General features: G+C 42.3%; 3 protein-coding genes across 3 annotated transcripts; 2 read left to right on the plus strand and 1 right to left on the minus strand.

The window, feature by feature from the left end:
- The first annotated feature begins 37 nt into the window (after nt 1-37).
- Nucleotides 38-2,179, plus strand: LOC110979108 (uncharacterized). The gene is made up of 3 exons (XM_022234648.2): nt 38-268; nt 496-630; nt 1,424-2,179. The coding sequence occupies exons 1-3, from the start codon at nt 211-213 to the stop codon at nt 1,672-1,674; spliced, it is 444 nt and encodes a 147-aa protein (XP_022090340.1). The 5' UTR covers nt 38-210; the 3' UTR covers nt 1,675-2,179.
- Nucleotides 2,180-2,351: 172 nt separating this feature from the next.
- LOC110979025 (uncharacterized) lies at nt 2,352-13,416 on the plus strand. The gene is made up of 6 exons (XM_087147457.1): nt 2,352-3,041; nt 4,214-5,977; nt 8,239-8,482; nt 11,213-11,311; nt 12,201-12,292; nt 12,556-13,416. The coding sequence occupies exons 2-6, from the start codon at nt 4,568-4,570 to the stop codon at nt 12,871-12,873; spliced, it is 2,163 nt and encodes a 720-aa protein (XP_087003583.1). The 5' UTR covers nt 2,352-3,041; nt 4,214-4,567; the 3' UTR covers nt 12,874-13,416.
- LOC147796525 (uncharacterized) lies at nt 13,102-18,372 on the minus strand. The gene has a single exon (XM_087147458.1). It carries the CDS (start codon nt 16,122-16,124, stop codon nt 14,616-14,618), a length of 1,509 nt encoding a protein of 502 aa, XP_087003584.1. The 5' UTR covers nt 16,125-18,372; the 3' UTR covers nt 13,102-14,615.
- Between the last annotated feature and the right edge of the window lie 1,260 nt (nt 18,373-19,632).

Consider the following 19,632-nt stretch of genomic DNA (forward strand, 5'->3'; position numbering starts at 1 on the left):
CAAACATGAACGTATAAGAGTACCGAATTGAATACGTCACGCGCACAATTAGAGTGTAAAAGGCAGCGCGTGAACCAACACGCGCGCGTACTCCATTCGTTTGCACCGCACTTTCTGGTTCACAGTGACGTCACACTTCGGTAGTCTACACAAAACACACGTCTGCCTGCAACGCTGAACAAACCGATCCAAGGCAAACAAAACAACAAAATGGTTTTGCAGACGGGAGCAAAAATCTCCTTCACAGTCATCATCTTCGTCTTTCAAGGTAATTCTGCATGTTTACTTGTAAAATTTTGGTTCCTTTTTTTATTCATCAGAGTTGAGTGAAATTTCAAATAATTTGTCTGACATTGGAAAGACCTGGAATCTAGGATTTGAAACACACTGCAGAGTTGCGCCAACACTCCATCACAAAACTGACGTGCGCGTTTGGCTTCAAAATTCTCAGCACTTGACGAAATCAAAGTTCCTCTCCATACGTTTCACATAAAGCTGACGCATTTCTATCCGAGTGGACGCTGAGGGCGCCCTGCGATGATCATTTTTTCCACCAGTCAACAAATATCCACGGCGCAGGCGATGACGACAATTCGTGCACAGTATTTCTAGAGGAGAAATACTATGAAGGTAATATATACTTTTAAATTAAGTATACTTGTAACTATCAGATACTTTATTTAAGGTATACTATCTCCAAGTCTGAGTAATGGATGTTAAAGTTTAAAAAAAGTTACTGCTATAGAAAAATCGCAGCAACCATCACGTTCTTGATAATGATTATACTTATACAAATCTTTCAAAACTTATATTCCGCTTTTCGTATATCAGAAAATTTATGTGGATAATAATAGAATCGGCCCCAAATCAAAGAAATATGAAACACGGTGAAGTTAATATTAGCCAATGCATATCTCACCATCTAGTGGTATAACTGCTACTTCAAGAACTCTATTTTGAAACATCTCGAGACCTCTATAGTCTATTTTATAATTTTCTGAGGGCGAGAACTATTATGTCATTTCGACAGCGCGGTGATTAATACTTCAGCATGCATTTACATATCAGCAAGTGGACCTCATCACGACATGCACCTGTGTTCATTCTGCTCAGTGACACTCTCCCTGTTACCACTACAACTGACATTATGATGTTTAATTTCCTGTCAAGCCAAATCGTCCTTCGATCTCACGGGGCGGGCTAAGTAGCTCTCTTTCCTTTGACATCAAAATCACTGCATTTCCACTATACAAAAAAAGTGCGAAATTGAAGTTGCATTTTAATGTAGGGTTGTCTGCTCTCTAGGTATATAGGTGCTCAGGGTACCAGGGAAATGCCAAGGTATGGATTGTTTTACTGTTTGGTTTATTTGTTCTTAGTTCGACTGTTTTTTTTTAATGATTACACCCGCTTTATCCCTCAGACAAGAGCTCCAAGCTGCCACTAGCGGTGTTTCTTACGTGTCTAGCAATTGCGGCTCTGTACACATTCCGTGTACTCTCCGCGAGGGACTGTCCCAGAGTCAGTCAGTCTGCCCTGAAGAAAGACACACAACTCGGTCTGATGAAGCGCCTGAGAGTTCACTGGTGGGACGAGCAGCCGGGATTGCCGCTTCTGAACTGGGAAAGATGTCCTAGCTGTCACAGACTTGAACGACTGCAGCTGACACAGTGACAAACTAATCACACATTAAGTCTTGCTTTTTTCACCCCAAAGTCTGATCATCTGTGCCCTGCATTGCTAGTTGTACAATTAATTTCATGCTGCCACTTTATCTGTTTTCTCGATTAATCAGAGAACAGAAATCGTGAAGCAAAGTCAGAACCGATTTTATATTTGTAACCCATCGGCCCATTCTTGTCACCTATACTGTGCTTCCTAGAATACATGTCAGTTATTTCCTAAATGTCTAACTAACACTTTCCAATCATTAATAACGTCGGGCCTAAACATTTCCTTCTCTGAAACAAAAAAGGTTGAAACAATTCCAAGAATTCTCACAATCTACCCAACCTGTGTATGTACCTCGTCCCGTAATCTTTTCCTCTTTCCTTTTTAGCTCAAAACACTGCTCAGCGCGACAGAGCGATTTATCAGAAGTCTGTGCTATTCAAGGGTAATGTTTATCATTAATGCCCGTCTGTTTTGAGCTAGACGCATTAAAAACCTGTGCATCATATCAGATTGAAATTACGACTCTGTAATTATGCCCCATGAGATCCAATTAAACACAGGGCACCAAAGCAATGCACAGTTTCACAAAGCCTTTACTATACCAACGCATAGAGGTGGAAAGAAGGATAAAATAATTTGGTAACGATCGACTGCCTGCAATTCTCTCTCAGCAGATTTTCCGCCATTTGTGTACTTCATCAGGTTTTGGCTTTGCTTTTTGTCTTGTTCTCTCTAAATTTCAGAGGGTGGAAAGGCACTTTATTCCGAGTGCAAAATGACTCAATCCGACTGGAAACAGCATTAGATGAATCCGAGTGAAACATCTTCACTCCAATTTTCACTTTGAAACGTCTATAGTTCCTAGTTTAACTACAGGGCTCCCCTTATATATCTAATACAAAGATATACGATACATCATTCACAGATCACTTCGTTTCCGCTTGTCCGTAAAAAATGCGACATCAATAAAAAATCTCCGACCTGACCCCTGAAAAATTCTAGCTGGACCCGCCCCTGATATATACAGTATTCGTTGAATTTAGGATCACAGTTACAGCACAGACTTACCAAGTCCAACTCTAGTGGAACCAGCGGCTATTTTGGAGTCTACATGTTAATTATACTTCGTAACTATGTCACAGGCTCCACCGGTCACCTCCTAACTTGACTTTTTCGGTTCTTATCACTAACCCCAAGGTGTCTTCAAAGATTCTTCTAACATTGAAAGTATCCAGGGCCGTAAAAATGGCTGAGTTTCAAGGGCAATACCGTTGTGAATGGTTTCAAGCGCAGATGAAGTCACTGATCGCCTGAATAAAGCCGGCTTACTGAAAAAAATTGATATCAACTCCCATTATTCTCAGAAGGTGAATATGCTTGGACATTGCCACGTCCGCTACTCAAGGACACGTGTCTAATCGGTGCTCGCACCAGAGTTCGCTGTAATTATTTCAAGCGTTGAATACATCGAATATTTTGATCCACCAGCAATTGGCAGAGGCTTTTACGAGTACACGCCACATCTGAACAAATGCCAATTGAAGCAGGGAAACTACTTGCAGACGGATGTGATACCTTCCTGTTATTGCATTTTGAAAAGCATTATTTGATTTGCCAGAGGAAAGTAAAGAGGAATGCAACGAATTTGCTACTTGTCTACCTGAAAGAACGATGCATCATTGATGACCTTTGCCTGTCAGAACGAAAGAGTAATCGGTCCGCTGAGAGATCATTAAGTATCGCATGCGCAAACAATTGAAATGTGACGTTTGCAGAATCACGTGACAGCAGTGTGCTGTGATTTATTGAAACGATCAAGATATTTCCGTAACCAAAGAAATCTTGAGCACAGATCTTTATCATCGGATGTTTAGTACGCCAACATTGAGTAGGTTCACCAAACTAGACTTCAGTGGTGTAAGACGAATGACCACGGTGTCAGATTAGCAGCACAACGAAGACCCCTAGAAGCCAACACAAACAAAACATGACGTGATCAAGGAATAAGTGTACATCTTTCACACGATCAGATTCACTTGTCTGACGTGGCGTGAAACTAACACTCATGCAGAACGGTCCAGTGATTTTGTAATTTGGCTCGAGATGCGTTCAAGAGACGCAGAAATCATCTCAATATGTGCCTTTTTTGCCTCGATCGTGGATTTTAATACGTACGTTTTCCACACTGTTTGACGGGATGACACGATGTTAAACCCTCTCTGGCTAGGGTAACATCTTATATTGACTGGAACGTATGACATCTGTGCGGCTGCACAGATATTAAACATAAACCCAGTACTCCAAGGACAACAAAAGTCTTTTCGAGAAGATTACAAAATTCCCGAGTCGAAGCAAGATTTTACATACTCCGTTGTGGTGATAATTGGTTAAAACCCCCAACGCGACATTAGACTGACCGAATGGAGGATGCTATAGAGGTGTGTATTGCTATTAGATTGGAGTTTAATTTACTTTGCCTTTGCTGTTGAGGATATCGGAAATTGACTTTGTGTTTTTATTCACTTCATTATCAATCGAGGTCGAAAACTATAACTATGACATAGAATGTGAGAAGGTCAAGTGACCCATCTGTGCAGACACGGCAGACAGATTGTACACACGTATCACGCAGCGTCTCAATCGCTCAGGTAGAAGCGCTTTTGGCAACATCGACAGACGACGTCGAGATGATTGGGTATTCATATCAACGCTGATATCGATTCCAATGAAGGTCAGATCAAACCGAAAAGAGGCGACCATCGCCAAGCTTTCACCGTGACATGAAGGGCAGACATTCGCCACTCAGGTTGAGCATAATATAATGATCTCCGAACTGCTAATGGAAACATGAAGATATGCAATTAACGCTCGGCTAACTTTGCTGCATTTAAGCATGGACAGTCCTGAGATATCGACGATACTGTCGACGATTTCAAGAGATGGAAACATGATGATGGATGAGGTGAAGAGAACCCCACCGAGCAAACATCCGAGAGGAAGGCGGGACTTCGAGCGTAAAAACAGCGTGGCACCTCTGGGTATCGAGCAGGAGAAAGGGCTTGCAAAAACCATCTGCATCACAGACTTGTCTTCGGACAGGGGGAAACAGCTACAAATCGCGCGTCTCAGTGTGGTATGCGCCTTGTCTTGTCTTGCTCTGATACTCTCATCACTTGTGGATGTTCAACACTTTACCGACCTGGAGTTTGGGCAGCGTACGACACACGCTGTTCTGACCAACGCCACTGACGAAGAAACGTTAAGCCACGTCTTGCAGATGGAAGGAGGCCTGGTGGGTTTCTGGAGCTCCTGGCGCCAAAATTGCGCCAATGTCTCAAAGAATGCTGCCGAGATGTCAAGATTTGTCGACGATATTGTCTACTCCAGCTTCAACAGCACGGACCAGGCTTTGCGTCAGTGCCTTTCGCGTGATGGTGTTCTAGGTAACTCACTTCAGCAGCTGAACTGGACTAAGGATGAGTTTCTACAGACTTTAAAGGACCACAGAGCACATGGTGAGACACAGAAAAATAACAGTAAATCCGTTTGCCTTTTCTACAGCAATATCGTTGGTGTAATAAATATAGAACTGACAACACAAATCGCTCAAAACAATTTAGTACAGGCAGACTTGTTGATCAGCTATGATTCGTTGACACAAGCTAAAGAATTCTTGAGTAATGAGAGGTGTTTTGGAGCCATATTTTTTGCACATTCGGACATTTTTGTACCAGAATTTATAGCATATCGTGCAGTGAGTGACGGTTTCCTAATTCATGTGCAAAATATTAACAGTAATATTTCTTTGAACGTCGCTGAAAAATGGTCAGTGATGAGGCACAAAGTCGAGAATGACAAAAGTGCATGCAATTGGACAGAAGCAACACAGTGGCTTCAAACCACAGCTGATAGTCTCCAAACACTGCTGAAGATTCAACGTGACCTTCGAGAGGAAATCATTCTGCACATCACCGAGAAAATGGAGTCAACAGCCCGTCTACTCGCCCTGGAATTCGTGGTGACGATCCTCGTGATAGTCTCCTTTCCTGTGTTGTTACACTCGACCTGCAGCATGGCTGGTTGGATTCACAACTATGCCAGCCAATTGAGGGAAAAGACCTTGGAACTGAGGCATGAGAAGTTGGTAGTTGAGGGGCTACTCTACCAGATGTTGCCGCCCTCCGTTGCCAACCAGCTGAGAGAGAAACGGCAGGTACACGCCGAGTCTTTCGATAGTGTCACCATCTTCTTCTCGGATATCGTAGGGTTCACCTCTATCTCGGCTCAGATAACGCCTATGCAGGTGAGTTGATGGTGAAAACCCGCCCCTTCAATGGTCAAAAGCAACTACTTGAGGTTTCGGAGCCCCCAGACCCATGCTTATCTTGAATATGAATGGATCAGTTCGCTTCGGAAACCAGTTAAATGCGTACTTCTCGATGAACTTCACTAAAAAACAATCTATATCAAATCCCGAGGTGCAACTTCTTTTAGGAACTTTCTTGTCATTTCCATTAATCAACAATCTCATGACTGACATGTTTTAATTTAGGTTTGGATACGTTATGTCCAACGTAGAAGAATGACAATGAATTATAAAAAAGACCTGGAAAAGCTCGAATGGCCCATGCGCCAATATTCCCAGCTGTTGTGTTGGAGCCGTAGTCTGCAAAAGTGAACCACTTATTTTACACTGAATCCATACTCACATAATGTGATTTCTAGAATAAATATATAATTGATACGAAGAGACAGTCAGAAAAGATAAACGCAAGATTCCATCTTTTGGTAATACAAATGTGCTCCGTAACGTCTTTGAATATAAATTCGAAGACATTTCAAAACGACAACGCAAAATTTCTTCGGAAAGCCCTACGGAAGACACGGTATGGTACAGTATAGAGATCTGATGGGCTCTTGGGATGGTTGTTGATGTATACGCGGCTTGCCGATCAGGGGATGAGCTGGTCAAGGTTTACTCAATTACCGAGCACAAGAACCCCAGCTGGTTCGTCCTCCTGGAGATCGATAACGAAGAGACAAAGACGTTGGCACAACATGGCATTGCACCAAGGAAAATTAGATTTGTTTTGAATTTGATAGAGGCGATATCACAACATTTAAAAGCGACGGTTTCTTTGAAACGACGCACAGGTGATCAAGAGCCTCCCATTACAAGTATCCTAACAGCAAAATCAATCAGGAGTAGCGAAAACAGCAGGCTCCAACTTCCACAAGGTTATTTTCCCTATCTCTGAACATTTACTTGCAAATCTCCCTCATCAAAATGCCCGCTCTCTTGATTAGTTTCGAAGATTCGATACGATAGGCACCAAGCACGATCTAAGCAAAGGCTGATTATATTGTTGACACATGGTTTACGCATAGTATATTCATGTGTTGCAAAGGTCATTTTGTGTTGTGGAATATCCAACTACATGTTTAAAACTGCAGAAATACACGTATAACTAAACGGTGTTTTTGAGATAATTAAAAATTTTAACGTCACTCTTGGACATCTTTGGAAAGAAAAGATGAAAATATGACGGACAAGATGACTCAGCTTTTTTCATTTAATCGGTATACTTTGGTGGCTTTGGTAGCCATATTCGTTTTGTTGGCAATTGCGTTAGATTGATGACCAAACTCCCGGGAATGAAATTCATGACAACCGAGTAGCAATAGTTCAAAGGAAAACACAGCTGGGAAAGTGTAAATCTATTAAGGCGAATCACAGTTGCATTGAGGGAAAGGATGTGATTGATGTAAACGGGAAAAGTAATTTTTGGGGGAAGCTAACGAGCCAGTAAATTTGAGAAATGTGGGGGGGGGGCTTTGTCTAAACACCCAAATGGAGTTTGCAAAATCAAACGGGAAAATGTGATCATCCTAATGGATCGGGACAGAAGCGTGCCGTCTCGTTATGGATGCCACTGCGACAAAGTAACGGGGGAAAATCTTGGAAACACAAATGTGATCAGAGTGAAATGGATCTATATAAAATTATTTCAACGGGAGGACTGCAAGACGGCGTCACATTCACTTGTAGACTAATTTCTCCTTTGAACTAAGTTCACAAATGGACGGGAGTATGAATGTTGGACAAACATGTATTATAAGCCTGCCCGTCAGCACGACGATTTGAAATGCATTAACTAGACTGCAGTTCTGCCTCAGAGTATTTTGTAACTTAAAACAATTTAGTCAAGAGTGAAACTTTAATTCATCAATGGATGGGCTGCATACATAAAAGAAAGTGCTACTCCGGCCTACGTCATAATGTCCCATTTCTTTAATTACCGAGAGTGCTTTTTTATTTACAAACTCCAACCTAGTATTTGTAAGCTATGCCCAACTCATTCAGAATGTACATTGGGTTCATACTAACTGGTCAACAAATATTTAATTTTCTAGAATAAAAAAAAGAAAACTTCAGTCATGACATTCGAGTGTCTCTCACTCTTATTTTGAAAACAGTTTGCATTAAAGCTTCCTTTCGAAGTCGTGTTACTAAGTTATGCCATGTTAATATTTTGGCGCCTTTATTTCACCGTCTGCTCATAGGTTGTTGACATGCTGAATCGTCTGTACATGTGCTTTGACGCCAGAATCGATATCTACGACGTGTACAAAGTCGAGACGATTGGCGATGCGTACATGGTGGTCAGCGGTTGTCCTCAGCGTAATGGAGAGCGACACGTTGGAGAGATCGCAACGATGGCTCTGGACTTGCGCAGTGCAATCAGACAGGTGCAAATTCCTCACGATCCCGAGCGGAAACTAAAGTTACGCATTGGAATCCATACAGGTATATTCCTTACATATCAAATCGTGTGTTAAACGCGAGACAGTGTGTTGTTAACATCGTGTAACGGGTTACCTGTCGAGAGCTTCAGAAAAGATACTACAGTAGCCTAGTGTAAATTTAACACGAGTACTAGTGCTTGTCAGAATCTTTTGCATTCTTGCTTCATTGGGACGAGTAGCTCAGTGCTGACAACACCGTAGGATGGCCAAGGTCGAAGTCGTTTCTTATTTTTACGAGCTTCATCCACGCCATATGCACACGAACTATTGCGTGGGTGCGGCGTGTCAGTCCAAAGGGACGTCGTAACTTGATAATGACAAGGCACCTTTCTCATTATAAAGCCTTACACGGACGCAAATGACATGTCGCTTGCAGTCACCATTATATCAAATGAAGTTGTTTTTATTTGATGCTTTTATATCTTATGAAAAGACCTAATCCGAGTACCTCACTTCCTCGAATACCCGTGGAGGCTTCAACTTCATGAACAGGTGGTTGCATATTTTACAAATTTAGCTAACGACATTGGCCTACGAGTGAGGAGTTAAATCAACAGACCCTTTCGAGGAATTCTTCAAACTCCAACTTTTAAACTTAAACTTGAACCCATACATTCAACTCTGCCCACTGAAATCGAATCAAAGTGACAGAAAGGTAACGAACCGTCCTTTAACACAGGGTCGATGTCCCATAGCGGTAAATAACCACAGTGATTCTACAGCCACGTTGGGTCTGGTCGTATTATTTGCCCATTCGCTGATAAAGCACGTACTTTCCTTCGCTTTTTTTCATACATGGGCTAATTCCCAACGATTACCAGGTTGAGACGTCTTTCATCAATATCAAAAGGGCGTCACGAAAATATAAATTACTTGTGCGTGTTGACAGAAAGTAACAGATACACAGTGGAAACATATTAAACTGAATATATAATCCCTGGACTGCCCCCGACATTCCTTTTTAGACTACAGCAATGTTAAAATGACGTGATGACACAATAGTTTCTGTAAGATGCTTCGCTGAAAAACAGAGATCTTTGTTAAAGACACGTTTGGTGACTGTTCAGTGGAGCACTGTGTATTTATACCGCAAGTAAGCTATGTAAATAAAATTCACACGAATTAACATAAATTTACATACTTACTGGAGTGCATAAACTCACTTTTATAAAGCTGGTTTTGTCATTTTCTTGGGTTTGACGATCCTGATGACTGTTTGATGATTTTATGGGTACGGTGTTTTTTAAGCCATAAGATAGGAATTACAAAAAGAAAATCGGAAAATAACTTTTAACTGTCATGCACAAATATGCTGGTTGAGCTCAATATTGAGCTCTGTTTTTCGCTAAAACCGTTTTAAAATGTATTTCGAGTGTACCGTCAGGATACTACAATTGAACTGTGTCAAAGATGGAATCCGCAGTCTTAAGGAACATGATTGAAGCTGTTTTACACTAGCCACCAAAAAGACACAAGCCACCAAAGAGGCATTAGTTGGCCCAACAATATTGCACACCCTCAGTAGCTCCATCCATGTGAAATAATTCCAATTTCGCATCATCGCAAGGTCGATGGAGATGGCACTCGCTCCCATCGACCGCTGCAATAAATACCCTTTTATCAAGGTTGATGGAATCGCCGTATGTCCCGGAGCTAGTGTCAGAAATTCGAATTCCCTAATAGAATTTCGCGCGAACTGGTTCAAAATGTAGAGCGTGGCTTTAGTGAGATTTCAGAAGTTTACACGGTAATCTGTTCATTATATTTCCCGTAAATGTTCCTATCCTGTTAGCTAAAAGCTTTGTTTTTAAGAGGCTGAAAGCATTATGGCTAACCCACATGTCAGCATTTTTGAATTAATATCTCCTCGTAATCAGGCCATTGTGTAAGGCCAAGTCTGAGACGGGTTTCCAGAGCTATACGGCCATGGCAAGTGTTCACGTATTTGGAGCCTTTGACCCTTGACCGAGACCTAGCCTATAGACACAAGATTCAGACGCGATCTAATTACCGTCTCTGCTATACGAATAGGCAAATCCCCGAATTTGTGGGCCAATTTCACACGAAAATTCACAATTTTTTGTCTTTTCCCTAAAAACAAAGGTATCCAAACAAGCGACATACTTAAGTTGTCTAGAAAACTGTAATTTATATACCAAAGTGAACAAAACACTGTCACTTCCACGTCAATTTGTGTAATTTTGTACGTCTGATGTTGTAATCGAATTTCAAGCAAAGTGCCGAATGGTGATGATCTTAACCTTAAAAGCGTGTTTCCTAATCAGATTACAAATCTCTGCCGCGACGGTTTCCCTTGTATTTTTCCAAGGCTGTATTGACATAACAATTGGCATACAGAAATTCACGAGCATACAAGTGCTGCCCGTTTAAATTTCACGCTGTGTTCGTTCCCAGTATCCCTCTATTCACACAACGGTGAGCGCGCGTCCACGCGTGCGCCATGTTGCCATGACTATTTCTAACGTAACTGTATCACGTATTCGAGCCTCGCTTTCAAAAACCGTTTGCTTTTGAGCCAAAACGTGAAACAGGTTTTCATCTAATATTTAGAAATACTCATCACAGCACGAGACACTCGTATCGGTTTAACAGTTGTCGGTTTAGACTTCGTATCTGTTGTAACACTGATAGCAATTGTGAAGAATTGTAGGCCCAGGCAATGTTGGGGCTATAGTTCCAGAATATTAACCATGTTCTTGTGCTTTGACAGGGCCGTGCGTGGCCGGGGTTGTCGGGTCTAAGATGCCGCGTTATTGCCTGTTTGGGGATACCGTCAACACTGCATCTAGGATGGAATCAAACAGTCTACGTGAGTTTTTCGCAGGTCCCCCCCCGAAAAAAAAACCTGGGCTCTGTTTCCGTCTTTGGCGTCATCGGAAACTCTGGCCTGAAGGCGACACAATAGAAAACACTAAATAAACCATAGTCGGACCAGTTGGGACCAGAGGACGCTGAGTGAAAATTACTTTAATGCCAGATTAATGAAACCTTCAGAAAGGAAATCTCTCGAGTGGAGAATTAGGTAGAAATCTAATCTATTCGAGTGAGCGAGTTTCATCCTAAAATATTCTTGTACCTGGTATCCATCACTGGAGTGAAAATTTACTCTTCTGACAGAAGAAAGAATTGGAAATGGTTGCTCCAAACGACATTACGAGAAGATAAAAACATCAATGAAATATGCAAAATCTGCACCACTTCAAATGATTTAACCAATGGACAGGATGTGTTATTTTCAATTATTAACAACCTGTATCGATAGAATGGATCGAATTTACTCTCAGGCCATTTCTCATCCAAGGTCTTTGGAGTGATTTTTAACTCTGATGATTTGGTCCCTGGTGTCAATGGGAAGAAGTGAAATTTCACCCTTCGTCAAGTAGGAGACGGGTGCGAATTCAAAAACAGCACCGATTTTACAGTGAAGAGAGAAAGTGGTTATCACTTTAGAAAATGACATGATACAGGCTACATCTAGATGTGGCGTTACGACAGTGTACAGATGGTAGTGATTACGCAAGGGGTAACGTCGCGTAAACTGCCCACGAGCTTGACAGCGTCTGCCACAACCTGTTCAGTACATGTATGCCATTTTATTATTGCAAACATTCCGGCTAATTGTGAGTGGGAGTAATAGGCTCCAAATAAGTAATTAATATGTACTTTTTGTTAGCAATGTTTTCTCAACTTTTATTCAGCTAATAAGATCCACGCTAGTGACGTCACATATGCAGCTCTCTCGAAAGATGTTTCCTACGAGATGGAGTGCAGAGGAGAAATTAATATCAAGGTAAAAAACAGAAATGGAAGCCAAAACATTCAACTACAGATTTTTTTAAAAAACCGATATGAGTTCTAATTTTTGTCTGTGCCAACTTCTCACTTTGCTCTTCAGTGACTCCCAGTCACTTTTTCCTCTAAAGAAAACTGTGAACCAAATCAGTAAAGAACCTAATTTTAGCTCTTGAAATCATAATCGTTTGTTCCAAAAGACCGATTTCACAAAGAAAACCCTTCTTTTCAAATTTACAGTTGCTACTTTTATGTACACAGGGAAAAGGAAAGATGAACACGTATTGGCTCGTCAGCCGTAAGGGCTATGGTGAAGCCAACGACAGCATGGTCTGTAAAATTGACTTTGCCAAAATGCGCGCCAAAAGAAAGGCTGAGAAAGAGGCGAAGAAAACAGAGGAGGCTAAACGGCTCGAAGGGAAGGCTAGCAAAGAAGCTGAAGAGGCTTCAAATGGACACGGAGATGCCAAAGAAGGAACTGAACAGGCTACAAATGCGACTGACGAAAAGGCTAGTAATCACGAAATGGAGACTGCGATCAAATCGAAAGACGGAACGAATGGGGCCACGGCTTTTTGAGAATGGGGACATAAGGAAGGAGGTGACATGAGCAGAGACCACAGATCACGAGAAAGAGACTACTAAACAGACCGAGCAAGTTAAGCAGAAATGTATAGGGCCTGACATAGATAATCTGCTAATGAAGAGCTGTATGCATTAAATACAAAAATTGGTATTGATTTATGCCCGAATAATAGACGGAATTAAACTAAACCAAATTTCTTGAAAAAAACGTTAACACTTGCGTGGTTTTGGGGCAAGATTTATTCATCAAAGTTTAATTAAAATGCACATTTCACTTACAATGACCTTGCACTGCCTCCTTGTTTACTTCAGTATATTTTCAATCGACATTGGACATGCTCATTTTCATTTATAGTGTGATTTTTCCTGACCGTCGAAAATGCACATTACGATAGGTTGTAAGTCCTTTTTTATGCAAATTATCAGTAACTACCACTCTGCCTGTTGTCATGTTTCCTGAAAAACAGAGTGCAATATGATTAAGCTCTTAATCTAGTTGCTTTTCACCGTAATAAATCCGCAATGAGTAAATAGGCCTCTGTGTCTTATTTCAATAGACTTCCATGGAGACTTATGCTATTTCCTGAGTACTACTTTTTCTTTAAGGTTAAAGACGAGACACAACAAGCATTGTCGCTGTAACTGGTTACACTTACCACGAGCGAAAGGAATCTACAAAATCACGGCAAGATGCAACTTTTTCTGACTTTTCTAGGTGGAAAAAATAGAACTCAAATGTGACATTTCCGGGTTTCCATCGTATCCTACACAGTTATGCTTACCGTATTTATACATAGTCGGTTTGTGCTGATAGCCGCGGAAGTAATACCGTTGTGCACGGCAACCATATTTCGGTTACTGCATTTGTTACGGAGGGATAGGCCCTAGCACAAAAAGTCTTCTCGTTTTATCCGTGTGAAACAAAAGTTCTTATCTGGAAAATGTCTAACATGCACAACTTCCATACGTGTTTAGTGACAATAGCTTTTCCACGATCATAGGACCGAGCTACATGTATATACATCATGCCTAAAACCCAGCACTCTACAAAGTGATGTGGAATCCAACACCTCACATGTTAAATCCAGCGTTTTAAATTTACATCCAGCAGTTAACCTGTTAATTTAACGTTTTAAATGCCAATTTAATAATTTAAAAAAAATCTTGAACGAACACTTCAATCGTTGAAATTAACTCTTCAACTATTGGTTTCAATACTTCCAGTGCTGGATTTTATATCTAAAATGCTGGATTAAAACACTTTCAGAGATCTATCACTGACCGCACTTAACATTAAGTGTTGCATTCAGCACTTCAGCTTTTATCGCGAAGGTTTGTACATCGACTTCTCATCGTGTAGAGTCGTAGGCCAGTAAATAAATTGCCAGAGAAGATCACGATGTCCTCGTCTAAAAAGTCCCCTCAACAGCTCTCGATGGCGTTCGAGGCGCGCATCAGATCAAACATCTTCCCTCTACTTTTTGCAGGAGGGGTAGCTAATGACGGTTGGAATCCAGCAAAGATGATGCCACATAAACTACCCAATAAATCATTCACCAGTTTGAAAACAAAAATCCCTGATCTTTGTCTAGAGGTTGCAGTTTCATGTAGATTTTTCCAAAATAGTGACCTGACATAGGAATTTTAAGCTTCAACAACTTTCAAGTGCGTGGGCCACAAATCGCACCTATATGAGACAAGTTGAGAGCGTGTGATTCAACAGACATGTGATTCTATTACCCTTCAAGACTGATGACCGCGTAAGGTTGTGCGCCATGTGGTGGAGTGGACTGATGTACCGATCGGTTCGGTCTGGCGTATAACGGGGCGGCTGGGTGTCGTTCTGTCTCCGGACCACCTGTGCTGACTGCGTAGGGTGCAGTTTGGAGAGCCGTTCCCTCGGAAACTATTTGATAGGGGAGTTCATCTGACGACAGGACATGCGGTCCAACCAGCTCGTGGCCTGGGATGGTGGCGTATTTCTGCATCTCTTTATCGCTGTCTGAGTGACCAGCAGCACCGGAAGCGTGGACAGGTGCATTAGTCCCACTGGTTTCCCGGTCGGTTTGCTCTGTCGTTTCCAAGGCATGAGAAGACCGTTTGTAGACAATCACAAGAGTGACAACTGATGCTGTAACCATGGCAACAACAACGATCACAACGGCCAGATAACCCACAAAGAAACCGTCCCCTTTGACGTCAAGGTCATCGGTCTCATCGGCGTTGCAGCGGGCTGGATCGGTGACGACACTAGTGTTGCGACACGTAAAGACGACGAACAGATCGCTGGTGACATTCTGCCCAATGTCATTGGCCGCAAAGCACCTGGCGGTCAACCCAATGCCACCGTACGAAGCAACATCGCTGATTCGGAGGGTCCTACCAGCCGAGACATCTCGGTTCGCCGCCAAGGCACTCAGGGGACTAGTGGTCAAGTTTCGTGAAGCAGGAATATTTCCACGAACCTCCCAGATGTACCTTGTCATCGGAGGCACAGCTCGCGAGTCGCACTCCAGTTCCAACACAAGATCTCCGTCCGGACCGACGTACTGTTTCGCTATCGCAACTCGGACGTAACTGACTGATACCTGCAAAGGAACAACTGAACAACTTTGTCCCGATAGGTCTGAACCCGCCACGCAACTAAAGCGCCCGAAATTGTCTTCGTCTCTGAGTACACGGCGAGCGACGCTAGCCGACCCCGGCACAGTGACTAAAGGTTCTTGGAGCAATCGTTGGTCCTGGCTTACCAGAGACGAGTACCAAGACAGTTTCCTCGATACCCGTGCGTCCTCGGGAACTCTGCAGATCAAACTGACCAAGTCTCCCACTACAGGGTTTGGTGGACCGAAGGTACAAAGCGGGTGTCGTGGATCAATCACAGTCAAAAACACGTGCTTTGAAGTTGCCCCGTTGGTTTCTTTACATACATACTTCCCCGAGTCCCCGATCTGTACTTTGGCAAGTCTGAACTCACCCACGCAGTCACCAAATGAAATCTCCAAGCGTTCATTTGCTACACTCTCTCTGTAGATAAATTGAGAGCATGTCTGGTTTGTAATCATCAAACACGCAGAGTCGTAAAACAACCAGTTCACATTCGAACATGTCTGACAACGAAATAAGACTCTCTCTCCCACTGCAACAGTAAGGTTCCTCGGTGCCGTGCTTAGGGTTGTAGAAAAATCACACGAAACGATAAGTATTGACTGCAGAAACACCAGAGGTAGACATAAAGTACCCATGTCGAGCCTTCTGTGAGCCACGTGAGCCTCTGACGAATCCCTCCCAGGTCAACGTCAGAAATAGAAGTACGTGTGCGCACAGTAAAGTACTCTTCTCTCGAGTCCACCGTGGTTTATGAAACCCGGAAATTGACGATCAATTCCCTAAGTGACCTGGTACAGTCACACTGAATTTTAATTTCAAGTGCAACCGTCGAGACATCTATCTGAATGCTCCATTGTGAATCTACCAAATACAAGTCAGCTCGGAAACGGTCGTTTTATGCTAATTCTAGTATGAACTTTAAAACAAGGCACCTATCAATGCTTTTAACAAAAGAACTGAATGTCGCTTTTAGCAGTGAATGGACTTTTTAAAGAAAATTAAGAAAGAGAAATGATCAATTGATTATAGTACACGTGGTACTGAAAGTGAAACATGTACAGCCCGTAGAAGGTGCTGTAATGCATTCCGAATTTCCAAACTTTCAATTTCTTTTTTTTTCTAATCTTATGTATGAAGCTGTATACATTTAGCTACTTCAAACGCGTTATGTTACAGCAGTTTCCCTATCGAACGAGCAAACAGCTCCGCTTCAGAAATACTGTCGTTCTCCATTTGTCTTTAACATAAGTTAATTCAAATTGTGAAGGATGGCTTCATAAATTGCTTGTGGAAAATAACTCTTTAAAGATCTTCCGACTTCAAACCTGTGCAAATTCGCAAGGGGCAATAAAAGCACATTAGGAAAATGATCTTTGAAGTTGAACTGCCGTAAAGTTTACAGTAGGAATGATGAGCTAAGGTATCTCTATCTTGCTGGGACAGTATTGTTCATGTCTGCAATCAGGAGTAAAGAGTGGTCTTCCAGTGGGTCTTAATTCTCAAAATGGGTAACCTCGGCAAAAAATGGTTCCAATTAACCTTCACACCGCATCGGGCTGCAAGTCTGAAGTCTAAAGTCAGTGACAGTTGGCCAAAAGGTGTCCCAGATTTTAACGTCAATACTAATAACGACAATCAATACCGACAGGATTCCGAGTCAACCAACAAGTAGCGGTTTGTGATGACTTATGTTTTCTCTGATACTTGGCAATTAGGGATCGTCTGGCATCATGTATATGTGTGAGATTGGCCGTTGGTTAAGCTCCATATACTCACTGTTGTTAGGAGCACTTGATTTTATAGTCTTTGGCACTTCATAGCCACTATCGTCTAGCTCCCTGACCAAGGCGTCTTCAGTTTCACCTTTTTCTTTCATGCCGGCTCTCCGTCTGCAAATGTTACACAGGACTGTAATGAGTATCACAACGCCCCCAAGTGTCAAGTTGATCCACACATATATCGCAGAATCACAGGAATCACTAGGCATTGGGTGATGGTCAAAAAGGCTGACGTTACCAGACTGTGATGTGTTCACAGCGAGTGGTATAATAACTGATTGGCTAATGAGCGTCAAACCAGCGACGGTACAAGAACATGTCAGGTTCACAATGCACGCAGACACGCTGGTATCTTGAAGATGGAGATTCCTACCAAACTCGCTGATTTCAAACTTCCTCTCTGTATTTGCTTCCTCGAATGCGTAATCTTTGCACGCAGCTCGGACTGACCAACTGTAAGTCAAGGTTACTGGGGTCAAAGGTCGTGCAGCGCATTCAAATGACGCATTCCTCTGTTTCCCATCCGAGACTAAGATCTCTACGGACGTTGGAGTAATGCTTGGCAAAGTCACCGTACACTTGGGTCCATGGATGCAATTCAGTCCTGCAATGCACATGAACTGTGTGTTGAAATCCCCACTCTGGAGGGTGTGCCTCACTGTCCATTCTGAACCCGGTGGGGTAATTTGACTGCGGGCAGATGAGCCAGTGACCCAAGTGAGTTTCGTGTCCGACTGAGAATCCGCAGGGACAGCACATGTTAACTCTACCGGATCGCCAATCTGGAAAACCTCGGAGAAATTCGCAAAGCATATTGGTGTTGGAGTCTGCGTAACTCGTAGAGTCGCACATCTCTGACGCACCTGTTGCACGGCCTCATTGCACACGTAATTGCCGCTATCACTGAGCTGTAAATCAGTAATCCTTAGCCTGGACGCACCGTCTTTGTACAACAAGGAGAAACGACTCATGTTTATGCCAGGCCTTTGCACGATGGTGCGACAGATGCCAACGAGTTCCATCGTCTCCCTCGTACACTCGGTACTGGAGTACATCCACAACACGTTCTGGCAGCTCCCTCGGTTCTCTGGCGCCGTGCACCGCAGAACTAACTCGTCACCAGTCTGTGAGTAGAGGACCCTGGGTTCTTCCATGACAAAGCCGGGTCCCTCCCCACACACCGTGCGGTACCAGGCAACCAAGAGCAACAACTTGCTCAGGATTTTCATTCTTTAAGAGATCTTTTTAAATTTCCTACGACACAGTAACCGGGATTCTCAGCAAGCGATGGTCTTTGCTGAAGTAGTGTAAGGTGTGAACAGCGAACGGTTGACGTATCAAATAATAAGCAGAATGTACTTAATGAAAAAGAAAAAAACGAAAATGAAAGATGAGCGATTTTACTTTTTCATTCATGGGCCTTCACAACATTCACAACACGAGAAAAAGGAACCAAAAGTGCAACTCTGGAAACATTCCAATGCTCCAAAAACCTTCTCTTATATATTCACTTCACTGAAAAATAACCCATCATTTCTCAATGATATATCAAACATGATTGATTTCTAAATGCTCTGCAAGCTTTTCTGGGAATGTATTAACATAAACTTAATTTTCCCATTGTTGTAACATAACTTCAAATTATGTAGCCTTGCCTTACAGCCTTACAGGTTTTTGTTGACAAGTGCTTTCATCTCCTGATTGTAAAAATCCCACCAATTTTTTTGTATAATATGTACCGCCCCCAATCGCCAATGTATCATTTACCGATGTGATTTATTTTGACTTGGCTAATTTCACAACGCAAAATTGTTGTTTACAAAATATCCAACTGCTGTTAATGCACAATTTGCATCACATGTTTGTCATGAATATGCAGGGTCTGGTAGCGTTTGGATTTATAGTGGGGGAGTTATGTCTAAAACAGTAATACATGTAGAGAAATTCTTTTGGCCCGCTGCACATTTTCGTACGAAGTGGCTGGGGGAAGAAGCCTCATGGTCACATTTTTCAAGTGCACGTGTTTTCATGTCATTCAACAACGCATCACTCACAGCCTGTTCCCTGTCCCTCCTGGAAAAATGACTCATCAAAATCTTTTACTTTCTGTGCATGCCAGTTCTGCTCTCTGTTATTTTATACTGAACAAGGAAAGTAAAACAAAAGCGATATCGGATTTTTTCCTACTACAGATATAAACACAGCTAGTATCTGTACATGATGTAGAAACATTTTAATTACAGTTCATATCTGGTATGCCCATAAAGCTTGGTATTAGGGCATGCCAAACCTCGGCTTATCCTGGTCTTGTGACTTCTACTTCCGTTTGATTTCATCGAGCAAAATGGCAGCCTTTAGATTCGTT

The sequence above is a fragment of the Acanthaster planci genome, linkage group LG16 (genome assembly GCF_054643075.1).
Source record: "Acanthaster planci isolate LZ-2023a linkage group LG16, COTS_SCS, whole genome shotgun sequence".
NCBI lineage: Eukaryota > Metazoa > Echinodermata > Asteroidea > Valvatida > Acanthasteridae > Acanthaster > Acanthaster planci.